The sequence below is a fragment of the Triticum urartu genome, chromosome 1A, assembly GCF_056163025.1.
Source record: "Triticum urartu cultivar PI428250 chromosome 1A, HENAU_Tu73, whole genome shotgun sequence".
Classification (NCBI taxonomy): Eukaryota; Viridiplantae; Streptophyta; class Magnoliopsida; order Poales; family Poaceae; genus Triticum; species Triticum urartu.
This window is the reverse complement of record NC_141873.1, coordinates 576,809,988-576,823,516: the sequence shown is the minus strand read 5'-3', so window position 1 is coordinate 576,823,516 and position 13,529 is coordinate 576,809,988. Positions and strand designations below refer to the sequence as shown.

At 42.9% G+C, this 13,529-nt stretch overlaps 1 protein-coding gene and 1 pseudogene across 1 annotated transcript; both read right to left on the bottom strand.

Moving 5' to 3' along the window:
• LOC125532484 (putative GABA transporter 2) overlaps positions 1-6,478 on the bottom strand; it is a 247,043-nt pseudogene extending 240,565 nt beyond the window's left edge.
• A 1,997-nt stretch (positions 6,479-8,475) lies between these two features.
• On the bottom strand, positions 8,476-12,212 carry LOC147992957 (putative GABA transporter 2). The gene is made up of 4 exons (XM_087532768.1): positions 11,357-12,212; positions 11,155-11,252; positions 9,559-9,745; positions 8,476-9,423 (listed from the first exon to the last, which is right to left on the bottom strand). The coding sequence occupies exons 1-4, from the start codon at positions 11,745-11,747 to the stop codon at positions 8,666-8,668; spliced, it is 1,434 nt and encodes a 477-aa protein (XP_087388894.1). The 5' UTR covers positions 11,748-12,212; the 3' UTR covers positions 8,476-8,665.
• Between the last annotated feature and the right edge of the window lie 1,317 nt (positions 12,213-13,529).

Sequence of the window (13,529 nt, the reverse complement as noted above, 5' to 3'; positions counted from 1 at the left end):
ACAAAGAGTCTCTTGTGTCCCCAACACACCCAATACAATGGTAAATTGTATAGGTGCACTAGTTCGGCGAAGAGATGGTGATACAAGTGGTATATGGATGGTAGATAAAGGTTTTTGTAATCTGAAAATATAAAAACAGCAAGGTAACTAATGATAAAAGTGAGCACAAACGGTATTGCAATGTGTTGAAACAAGGCCTAGGGTTCATACTTTCACTAGTGCAAGTTCTCTCAACAATAATAACATAATTGGATCACATAACTATCCCTCAACATGCAACAAAGAGTCACTCCAAAGTCACTAATAGTGCAGAACAAATGAAGAGATTATGGTAGGGTACGAAACCACCTCAAAGTTATTCTTTCCAATCAATCCGTTGGGCTATTCCTATAAGTGTCACAAACAGCCCTAGAGTTCATACTAGAATAACACCTTAAGACACAAATCAACCAAAACCCTAATGTCACCTAGATACTCCAATGTCACCTCAAGTATCTGTGGGTATGATTATACGATATGCATCACACAATCTCAGATTCATCTATTCAACCAACACATAGAACCTCAAAGAGTGCCCCAAAGTTTCTACCGGAGAATCACGACGAGAACGTGTGCCAACCCCTATGCATAGGTTCATGGGCGGAACCCGCAAGTTGATCACCAAAACATACATCAAGTGAATCACGTGATATCCCATTGTCACCACAGATACGCACGGCAAGACATACATCAAGTGTTCTCAAATCTTTAAAGACTCAATCCGATAAGATAGCTTCAAAGGGGAAACTCAATCCATTACAAGAGAGTAGAGGGGAGAGAAAACATCATAAGATCCAACTATAATAGCAAAGCTCGCGATACATCAAGATCGTACCACCTCAAGAACACGAGAGAGAGAGAGAGAGAGAGATCAAACACATAGCTACTGGTACATACCCTCAGCCCCGAGGGAGAACTACTCCCTCCTTGTCATGGAGAGCACCGGGATGATGAAGATGGCCACCGGAGAGGGATTCCCCCCCCCCCGGCAGGGTGCCGGAATGGGTCTAGATTGGTTTTTGGTGGCTACAGAGGCTTCTGGCGGCGGAACTCCCGATCTATTGTGCTCCAATGATCGTTTTAGGGTATATGGAGATATATAGGCGGAAGAAGTACGTCAGGGGAGCCACGAGGGGCCCACGAGGGTGGAGGGCGCGCCCAGGGGGGTGGTCGCGCCCCCCTGCCTCGTGGCCTCCTCGTTGCTTCCTTTACGTGGACTCCAAGTCTCCCAGGTTGCTTTCCTTCCAAAAATAAGTCCGGTAAAGTTTTAGGTCAATTGGACTACGTTTGATTTTCCTTTTCTTCGAAGCCCTAAAATAGGCAAAAAAACAGAAACTGACACTGGGCGCTGGGTTAATAGGTTAGTCCCAAAAATAATATAAAAGTGCTTAATAAAGCCCATAAACATCCAAAACAGATAATATAATAGCATGGAACAATCAAAAATTATAGATACGTTGGAGACGTATCAGTGCTCTAAAAAGATATAAGTGAAGCACTAGAGCAAATGACAAACTACTCTGAAAGATATAAGTGAAGATCAATGAGTAGTCGAACAATTATGCAACTATATGAAGACTCTCTAACATTTAATAATTTCAAATCTTGGTATTTTATTCAAACAGCAAGCAAAACAAAATGAAATAAATTGACGCTCCAAGCAAAACACATATCATGTGGTGAATAAAAATATAGCTCCAAGTAAAGTTTCCGATGAACGAAGACGAAAGAGGGGATGCCTTCCGGGCCATCCCCAAGCTTAGGCTTTTGGTTGTCCTTGAATATTACCTTGGGGCGCCTTGGGCATCCCCAAGCTTAGCCTCTTGCCACTCCTTATTCCATAGTCCATCGAATCTTTACCCAAAACTTGAAAACTTCACAACACAAAACTTAACAGAAAACTCGTAAGCTCCGTTAGTATAAGAAAGCAAATCACCATCATAAGGTACTGTAATGAACTCATTCTAAATTCATATTGGTGTAATATCTACTGTATTCCAACTTCTCTATGGTTCATACCCTCCGATACTACTCATAGATTCATCAAAATAAGCAAACAACACATAGAAAACAGAATCTGTCAAAAACAGAACAGTCTGTAGTAATCTGGATCAAACGTATACTTCTGGAACTCATAAAATTCTAAAATAAATTTCTGGACTTGAGGAATTTATCTATTAATCATCTGCAAAAATAATTAACTAAATAGCACTTTCCAAATAAAAATGGCAGCAATTCTTGTGAGCGCTAAAGTTTCTGTTTTTTACAGCAAGATTAAAAAGACTTTCCCCAAGTCTTCCCAACGGTTCTACTTGGCAAAAACACTAATTAAACACAAAAACACAACCAAAACAGAGGCTAGATAAATTATTTATTACTAAACAGGAGCAAAAAGCAAGGAACAAAAATATAGTTGGGTTGCCTCCCAACAAGTGCTATCGTTTAACGCCCCTAGCTAGGCATGATGATTTCAATGATGCTCACATAAAAGATAAGAATTGTAACATAAAGAGAGCATCATAAATAATATGACTAGCACATTTAAGCCTAACCCACTTCCTATGCATAGGGATTTTGTGAGCAAACAACTTATGGGAACAAGAATCGACTTGCATAGGAAGGTAAAGCAAGCAAAACATCAAAATTTTATGCACATAGAGAGGAAACTTGATAATATTGCAATTCCTACAAGCATATATTCCTCCCTCATAATAGTTTTCAGTAGCATCATGAATGAATTCAACAATATAACCAGCACCTAAAGCATTCTTTTCATGATCTACAAGCATAGAAATTTTATTACTCTCCACACAAGCAAAATTCTTCTCATGAATAATAGTGGGAGCAAACTCAAGAAAATAATTATCATGTGAGGCATAATCCAATTGAAAACTAAAATCATGATGACAAGTTTCATGGTTATAATTATTCTTAATAGCACACAAGTCATCATAATAATCATCATAGATAGCAACTTTGTTCTCATAATCAATTGGAACCTCTTCCGAAATAGTGGAATCATTACTAAATGAAGTCATGACCTCTCCAAATCCACTTTCATCAATATAATCATCATAAATAGGAGGCATGCTATCATCAAAATAAATTTTCTCATCAAAACTTGGGGGACAAAAAATATCATCTTCATCAAACATAGCTTCCCCAAGCTTGTGGCTTTGCACATATCATTAGCATCATGGATATTCAAGGAATTCATACTAACAACATTGCAATCATGCTCATAATTCAAATATTTAGTGCCAAACATTCTAATGCATTCTTCTTCTAACACTTTGGCACAATTTTCCTTTCCATCATACTCACGAAAGATATTAAAAAGATGAAGCGTATGAGGCAAACTTAATTCCATTTTTTTGTAATTTTCTTTTATAAACTAAACTAGTGATAAAACAAGAAACTAAAAGACTCGCTTGCAAGATTTAAAGATATACCTTCAAGCGCTAACCTCCCCGGCAATGGCGCCAGAAAAGAGCTTGATGTCTACTACACAACCTTCTTCTTATAGACGTTGTTGGGCCTCCAAGTGCAGAGGTTTGTAGGACAATAGCAAATTTCCCTCAAGTGGATGACCTAAGGTTTATCAATCCGTAGGAGGCGTAGGATGAAGATGGTCTCTCTCACGCAACCCTGCAACCAAATAACAAAGAGTCTCTTGTGTCCCCAACACACCCAATACAATGGTAAATTGTATAGGTGCACTAGTTCGGCGAAGAGATGGTGATACAAGTGCAATATGGATAGTAGATAATAGTTTTTGTAATATGAAAATATAAAAACAGTAAGGTAACTAATGATAAAAGTGAGCGTAAACGGTATTGCAATGCTAGGAAACAAGGCCTAGGGTTCATACTTTCACTAGTGCAAGTCCTCTCAACAATAATAACATAATTGGATCACATAACTATCCCTCAACATGCAACAAAGAGTCACTCCAAAGCCACTAATAGCGGAGAACAAACGAAGAGATTATGGTAGGGTACGAAACCACCTCAAAGTTATTCTTTCCAATCAATCTGTTGGGATATTCCTATAAGTGTCGCAAACAGCCCTAGAGTTTGTACTAGAATAACACCTTAAGACACAAATCAACCAAAACCCTAATGTCACCTAGATACTCCAATGTCACCTCAAGTATCCGTGGGTATGATTATACGATATGCATCACACAATCTCAGATTCATCTATTCAAACCAACACAAAGTACTTCAAAGAGTGCCCCAAAGATTCTACCGAAGAGTCAAGACGAAAATGTGTGCCAACCCCTATGCATAGATTCCCAAGGTCACGGAACCCGCAAGTTGATAACCAAAACATACATCAAGTGGATCAATAGAATACCCCATTGTCACCACGGATATCCCACGCAAGACATACATCAAGTGTTCTCAAATCCTTAAAGACTCAATCCGATAAGATAACTTCAAAGGGAAAACTCAATCCATTACAAGAGAGTAGAGGGGGAGAAACATCATAAGATCCAACTATAATAGCAAAGCTCGCGATACATCAAGATCGTACCACCTCAAGAACACGAGAGAGAGAGAGATCAAACACATAGCTACTGGTACATAACCTCAGCCCCAAGGGAGAACTACTCCCTCCTCGTCATGGAGAGCGCCGAGATGATGAAGATGGCCACCGGAGAAGGATTCACCCTCCGGCAGGGTGCCGGAACGGGTCTAGATTGGATTTTGGTGGCTACGGAGGCTTCTGGCGGCGGAACTCCCGATCTATTGTGCTCCCCGAAGTTTTTAGGGTATATGGGTATATATGGGAGGAAGAAGTACGTCGGTGGACCTCCGGGGTGTCCACGAGGAAGGGGGCGCGCTCCCACCCTCGTGGGCAGCCCGGAACTCTCCTGGTCCATCTCCGATACTCCGTGGGCTTCTTCTGGTCCAAAAATAAGTTCTGTGAAGTTTCAGGTCAATTGGACTCCGTTTGATTTTCCTTTTCTGCGATACTCTAAAATAAGGAAAAAACAGAAACTGGCACTGGGCTCTGGGTTAATAGGTTAGTCCCAAAAATCATATAAAATAGCATATAAAACATCCAAGGTTGATAATATAATAGCATGGAACAATCAAAAATTATAGATATGTTGGAGACGTATCACGAGGCCTAGCAGCCATGTCGGTGCAAACGAGGGCCCTGAGTCCGGCATCAGGCTCTGCAGTGCGTTGGACTGCACCGTGTTGCTGAAGGCCCAGTAGCCGGAGATGGCTGCCAGGATAGAAGGTGAAGAAGACCATGGTGTAGCACGGCACAAGCCCCTTGACCATCTTCCCCGCCACCGGTGGCGCTAGTGTGGCCTGGATCTCGGGCAGGATGCCGTTGCCGAACACGGTGGCTAGGACAGAGATGGAGAGGAGGGCGGCATACATCTTCCCAGACTTTGAGGGGATCAGCGAGTAATCTTTCACCGGAGCATTGCTCATTATACCAATCAAAAATTCAGATTTAAGATTGACCAAGTTTTTCTTCTAGCTCTTTTTCATCTCAAAAACACAAAGTACGACGTAAACACGTGATGCACACATGATCATGGGTGTTTGCACATTACCTACCCGAATGCACGCGCCCGATACAAGGATGGTGTAGCCGAAGGCTAGGACCAGGGACCCGAGGTTGATATAACGCGAGTGGAATGACGACATCTGCGAGAAGAGAGACAACACGACAGCGATGATGATGATGAAGTGGTACAGCTTCAGGGTACCATCCAAGGCCAAGCTCTCCGTACACAAAGCTTCTTTGACAATCAATGGATCAATGACAAGACCCTAATAGTATCACGGTTTGACTGTTTATTTCCTTATGATTTCAACCACGGGCCTTTTATTTTAGTGTAGAAATATAGCTTACCAATGCCAAAAATATGCTAGATAAGCCACCATCCAAACTAATTCTGAGATATGAGCATTGACGTAAAGTTTATGGGCATGAGACTTCATTTGAAGGAGTTCACAACCATACACACTACTAAGCATTAACATAGCAATCATCTTGCGAATCATCAACTGAAATAAAATAAATCTATCAATTGGACCGAGAAACATGCAAAACAAATAGTGACCCGAGTCAGCGGGAGCAAACTTATTTATGATTATTTTCTCTTCCTGTTTTGGTTGTCCAGAACTAGGAATAGGATCCACTAAGTTCTTTCAGGGCCGATGTGCGTTCAATTGATGTGTCAGCTCGGTCTCTCGTAGGTGCTCATAGGGGTAAGGTGTTGTAGAAGTGCATGCTCTAGCCAATACAACCAAAAGTCCGATCTGATGGAAGAGATTAGGCAGCACATTATATGTCAACACTCCCCCTCACGTGTGGCTCCCTCAGCCCTAAACGTGGACCGAAAATGGGCCGTCAGCCGGATCTTGAACTCAAGACTTGTTGGCTCCGATACCATGTAGAAGTGCATGCTCTAGCCAATGCAACCAAAAGACCAATCTGATGGAAGAGACTAGGCAGCACATTATACGTCAACATGTCTGCATTCATAGGGGTGGGTGTATGTGTGTATGTATGAGCGTCCACGTATGTACCGTACTAAAGAAAAGAATCCGCTAAGTGTTACTGCCGCCTCTCCTCTCCTCTTGTTTGTTGCCACTTGCCACCATGGCACCACCTAAGCTCAGACTGCTAATTGCTGGTAGAGGGGGGAGGGGCACATGCACCCGTTGTCATTGCCAACATACAAGAGGAGTTGGGGTAGGGTTTCACCGGAACGAATGAGGAAGCATTGATTTTGCGGGCAGGAAACATGGGCAACATGGCAAGTATCCACCATCGGCCAGGAAATTGAGAAATCACACCGGTTGCAGAGCCTGCATCAACATGGGAGGAGAGTTGCATTGATCGGCAAGAGAAGTATCGCCGCACTCCAATTAAGTCGACCACCCAGGAAGTTCATCTCTCATGCGTACGATGTTACTTTTATCTCCTGGGTAGACTGAAGTGGGTCAGATCACAGCGGCGACGGCAACAACGGTGCACATACAGTTCGTGCAGGTAGTGAGATGATGATCACGGAGGGAGGGGATCGGAGCGTAACGTGGAGTTGAGATGCTCGTTTGCTGAAATGGGTTTCGTGGGGGGAAGCCCAATCAACCAAAGTAAGCCAACTTTTCTACCGGAGTAGCCTCTTTAGGCTAGTCATAGGGGGAGTAATTTACACTAGTAACATGGTCTATGTTACTACCTCTATTGTTGGTAGTGTCATATGTGTGATAACATATAAAGCTTCATTTATTACTTTGTAGATTCATTTTACATTGGGAACCACTATGTGATATTATGTTACTCCATCTGTTTCTCTCCTCATTAATTAGTTGCCACATCATATTTTTGTGTATGTGGCATGCATGTTACTACTTATGTTACTCCTACTATAAGCAGCCTTAGGACAACTCGCCCACTTAGCAACTAATGGCAAGATTAGATAGCGATCAACGGCCAAAAACATTCCAAATGTGACATAAAACCACCAGCAATCGTGAGGGTGTGAGAAGGGCTAGAAACTTGTTCGGTTTTACTGTCCTGAAATTTCGCTGATCATTACATAGTTTTACTCCTATCAATAGTATCAATAGCATAAGAACATGAAACTAGTAGTTCTATATTTCGTGGCTGCTCGCCTTGTATGTAAACTGAAGTGTCCACCATTTTCGTTATCTTGAAGAAGAGGCAAATGATTGGGAGTGGATTTCTTGCCCCCGAGCCCCATGGAGTCCGTCTTTCGAAGAAACCAAAATTGTATTTTAAAGTTTCAAAAATTCTGAAAAGCAACACACGAGCATACCATATGTATACTGCATTTCTGTAAATTTCATGATGATATATGCTTTGGTGTGAGCTGCGCAAAAAAAAACGAATCACGGGGTAGTAAATAGTGCATGTGCTAGAAATACATGATTTTCTTTGGGTAGGTTTCACCAAAACTTATTTCATCATGAAAATTGATGGAGATGTAGTATACATCCCTATGTTTTTTCCTGAATTTTCTCTAACTTCAAAATATGACTTTTTTTTTGGTATTTTCACAAATCCGAGTTCCATGGAGTACGGGACCAAAACCAATTTCCGAAAATTATTTGGATCTGTGAGCTGAATCCGTTTCCAACATATGTAGTTATTCATGTGTTGTGCAGTGAAGTTCATCATGCCGTTATTGTCTGCAACTGGTGCAAGGTCTTTTGCCCCTGCGTAGGTTGTGATGTGATGTGATGTTATGATGCTTAGCAATTATTCCATTGTTTCGAAACGAGTATGTGTAGCTGGATCTGATCAGGGATGCAACAAAAATACCTAATAAAAACAAAAACAAAATAGAACCACGCGATCTGTTGCCTTTTTAGGTTATTTGCTGAGAGACCATGAATATTTATAGCTGTCAAATCATTTTTTGAGCCAATTACAGAAACACAAATATATCAGAATTCTTCCGGTGTTACTCAGACAAATATTCGGCATATTGTAACACGGAACCATATATTCGATGACACAGTTTGTGTGGTTGATGGGCTATGACCGGCCTACTTTACCTGAGCTATAAAAAGAACTTCCCCTAAAATGATAAAATGATCTACAAAGGGGACAAGAAACTAATTCAGCTGACGACATGGTCACTGAACAACTGGAACTGTCCGGCGTCGAGCACAAGCTTCCGCACGGACGCAATGGCGCCAATGATCCCAACTCCGGTGAACAAGGTCATGATCGCCACGTTGAATACGTACACCGCCGACCTCTTAGGCGGGGCCAATGCCATGTTGTACATGACGACGGGGAGCACGAAGTCGAGCGGGATGAACCCCAAGGCGCCGACCACGCCCACGATATCACCGAAGAACGGCAGCGCCGCCGCCACAAATGCGCACGCCGCAACGTACAAGGTTCGCAACGCCACCCGCGGCGCCAGGTTCCGCCATGAGAACCTTCCATGGCCCGCGTCTGCCGCCCCTTTCTCCATGATCTCATAGGCCACTTGCGAGTACACCAGCGCAATGGCCAGGAGCTGGAGGAGGACGAGCACGACGGCGAGGCCAAGGAGCCATGTCGGTGCCAGAGAGGGCCCCGAGTCCGGCATCAGGCTCTGCAGCGCATTGGACTGCACCTTGTTGCCGAAGGCCCAGTAGCCAGAGATGGCCGACAGGTAGAAGGTGAAGAAGACCACAGTGTAGCACAACACCAGCGCCTTCACCATCTTCCCCGCCGCTGGTGGCGCCAGGGTGGCCTGGATCTCAGGCAGGATGCCATTGCCGAACACAGTGGCCAGGATCGAGATGGAGAGGAAGGCGTCATACATCTTCCCAGACTTTGATGGGCTCAGCGAGTAATCTTTCACTGGAGCATTGCTCATCATACCTGTCAGAAATTCAGATCTAAGACTGACCAATTTTTTTTCTCCCTAGCTCTTTTCCATCTCAGAAACACCAAGTACAACATAGACGTAATAAACACGTAACACACCCACGATCATCGGTCGGTGTTTGCACATACCTGCCCGAATGCACGCGCCGGAGACGAGGATGGTGTAGCCGAAGGCGAGGACTAGGGACCCGAGGTTGATATACCGCAGCGAGTGGAATGACGGCATTTGCGAGAAGAGAGACAACACGATGGCGACGATGATGATGAAGTGGTACAGCTTCAGGGTACCATCCGGCGCCAAGCTCTCGTACATAATCTGCACCCGTTGATATGTACACGTATAGCCAAGGTGCAACAGACATATCAGTCAGGCACATAGCTTGGTAAACATTTTGTTTCTCTGCAACATTTTATTGTGCTTTTTCACACGATCTATTCCTGCCACCTGCCACCATTATTAGTTGTGCAATGCTTTTCATTTACATTGAACATTTTCTTTAGAGGTAATATCACTAGCAGTCATAGAACTTACGCTGGATGTTCAGTTTAGTGTTTAAACTTTAAAAATACGGATTTATGGTTATTCAACTTGTTGTATGGTGCAAATACGGTGCTTTCTAATGTGTCCGGCGTAAAAAATAAAGAGTACATTTTTTCGGACAACTCCCTGGATTTTTTTAATAACACAAAAAAGCCTAGGTGAGTATAAAAGATAAATACAAGCTGGGAGGATTCGAACCAACGGCCAACAAAAGACGCGCACACGCTGTAACCACCAGAAACAATGTCATCTATGGAAGGGATAACTAAATCTTGTATTCCTTCTCTTGTAACACGTGGGTCTGTCAACTCTAATGAAATATGATCAGTGCAGCCCATTATGCACCTTCGACTTTTTTTTCGAATGTTGTATGTAAATTATGATCTCAGTAGTAAATAATGTTTAAAATTCACGTGTTATAAATATTGTAAATAGAAATGAAATAAATTTCTTTCAGAACTGTTAATATATTATTTAAAAAATATTTATTAATTACAAAAATGTTTGTATAATTTAGAATAATACAAATACTTGTAAAATTGCAATTCAAAAATACTATTCGAATTGTATGAACAATTCAATAATTGTATGCACATTTGTATAGTTTCATGTTCGTATAGATATTCATAATTAAAAATTTAAACTTTTGATATGAATATACAGTCATGCCTAATATAATACACAGGTTTATATTCAAATGTTTTATTCACAAAGGATTGTTTGTATGCATAATACTCTAACACACCAATATTTGAACATAATTTTATTACTTACATATCTCTCCGCCTCCTACTTTTACTATATATATATATATATACTGTTCATTAACACATAAAAAATCCATGGAGTTATCAGAAAAAATATATTGCAGCCACTGACATGTGGGCCACTCCCATACTGGCATGCCATGTAGGAAGTTGTACGCCGGATACAATACAAAAGCACCGTATTTGCACCACACAGCAAGTTAGATGACTACAAATCCGTATTTTTAAAGTTTTAGCACCAAACTGAACATCCAGCGCAAGTTACATGACTGCCAGTGATATTACCTCTTTTCTTTATTTGCAAGCAACAGCAGTTACATGGTACCAAAGATTTTACAATAAAAAATTCTTGTCTACTTTCACATGTCGCATGGTAAGAGATTCCTAGAATAAATATTCTGAAATTCAGTGGTTTACCTGGAGGCAGTTGCCGGCGATGAGGATGCTGCCGATGGTGATGCCGGCGTTGATGGCGGTCTGCACGGTGACCACCGCGTAGAACACCCACCCGGACCCTACCACACCACACCGATCCAAAACAGCACATCAAACCACGCTGCCAAATTTGTCGGTCCATGATTACCAGCGCCCGCATTAATTGACTACAATTAAGGCATACCGAGGACGTCGGCGGCGAGCTCGCGGAAGCGGATGTGGCGGCGGCCGGCGGCCTCGCAGTGGTCGAGCACGCGGGACATGAGGTAGTAGGTGTAGAAGGTGACGGCGGCGACGGCGGTGAGCGCCGTGAGGCCGAGCGCCCAGCCCATGCCCCGCAGCGCGTACGGCAGCGTGAGCACCGTCGGGCCCACCATGGCCGTGGTGAGGTGGAACCCCGCGTGCCACCACGTGCCCTTGGACTCCAGCACGAACTCCGCCCCGGCGTCCCCCGCCGCCGGCTTCCCGTCCTCGACGCCGCCGGAGTAGGACGCGGAGGGGGTCATGGCGCGCCCCGTCGCCGGCGACACCAGGAACGGGCTGGCCCCGGTGTGCCCGGCCATGTTCGGATCCATCGACCCCTCCCCGCCGGTCAAGACTCTCGATCGGTCGCGACGGCTCGATCGATCGTCGCGGCGTCAGATTAGGCGCTTGCACCGCGCGCGCGAGCAGGGCATGCGTGGAGACTGGAGAGGAGAAGGAAGGTGCGGAGCGGGATTAATGGCGCGGGATCTCGGGGAGATCGTGGCGGCGGCTACTGCTGCTGAATAATTCGCCCGCTCGTGTTCTTGCTGGATTGTAACTAGGCGAGGCTGGATCACGTGGAGGGATCCGGACAGGCAGGCGGGCCGACGCCAAGTCAACGCCGGGGGAACTCCCCTACTCTCCTGTTTACTTTTCTCAGCTCAATTTTTCAGTGGGGAGGGAGGAAGAAGAAGGTCAAACTAAGCGGAGCTGCCAATTCGTCGACATCCAGCTAAAATAGTCGATATATAGGACAATACTACTACTAGGTGTGGAGTGCACCCAACAAGCTGCTGCCCGCCTGCATCTACATGCGTGCCGTGCCACACAACTCTCTGCCCGCATCTATCCATCCACCAATCCTCTCCGGGATCGGGGAGCAAGACGACAACACTTGGTGAGCGCCCATACTCCCCCTCCGTTTCTTTTTACTCCGCGTATAAAACTTGGTCAAAGTCAAACTACATAAAGTTTGACCAAATTTATATTAAAAAATATGAACATCTATAATACTAAAACTATTCAGTACGAAAATACATTTCATGGCGCATTTGATAATATTGATTTCATATTGTGAATGATGATGTTTTTAAATATAAAGTTAGTCAAACTTTATAAAGATTGACTTTGACCAAATTTTATATGCATATTAAAAAGAAATGGAGGGAGTACAAGTATAAATACACGCTTGTGGTGGGATATGTATGCGTTGTTTCTGGCTATCTATATGTGGTACTGACGTAAATGAATGCCTCCTTTCTTGGCTTGTCCTACGTTTATCCACATTTCAGTAGATACCAAAAGTGTAATGTAAAATAAAAAGAGCATTAGAGGATATTTTTCACTGCATTTCTTATTATGCATACAAGCTAGCACAAAGAATATGGTTATCTCTGACGGTTAATGTTTGTGTGATTCTCAATTTTTAGGGCGATTTGATTAAAATTAAACTAGTACTCCCTTACAGTCCGTATTAATTTTCAATGATTCAGTACTAAAACTTTATATTAAATCAGCGACAATTAATATGATCGAATGGGAGTAGAAAACATGTGAATAGGGGACAGTCATGTTGTACTACGGAAAATGATGTTTTGTCCTTCATATTAAGAAGAGATGGTGGATCTCCTTTTCCGTTTCTACGCCTCACCTAATTATCTTGTATGGCGTCGCTAAAATAGCACCATTGTGCATGGCCTTGTCAAACCTATTTTAAAGAGACGGAAACGATATATGATAATTTTGTATGATTTGGGCACTGTTTGCCTTGTAGTGTTGGATTCTGAGGGTTGGAGAGAGGTATAAGTTTTTCTTAGTTGCTAGTTTTATAACGCAATATCATCAGACTATGTGCTTGTGAATGGAGCAAACCGGTTACTACTCTTGCTTCATCCATAATCTTTTTTTTTCTGAATTAGGCGTATATAGACACGTTTTAGTGTGTTTGTTCACTCATATCAATCCGTATGTTAGTTGATATTAAAATATTCAAAACATCTTATATTTATTAACAAAGGGAGTATCTGCTAAGTGCACGAGCTGTTTTTTTATATCTTTTATCTAGGTAACTATAGTACTCCCTCCGTTTCTTTTTACTCCGTATATAAGATTTG

Bases quoted from the DNA above. Each gene is read 5' to 3' on its own strand.
- LOC147992957 (XM_087532768.1), bottom strand. From the start codon at position 11,747: ATGGATCCGAACATGGCCGGGCACACCGGGGCCAGCCCGTTCCTGGTG. The intron at 11,253-11,356 runs GTATGCCTTAAT...GTGGTGTGGTAG, and splicing joins GCTCGCCGCCGACGTCCTCG to GGTCCGGGTGGGTGTTCTAC. The intron at 9,424-9,558 runs GTATGTGCAAAC...AATTTCTGACAG, and splicing joins CGGCGCGTGCATTCGGGCAG to GTATGATGAGCAATGCTCCA.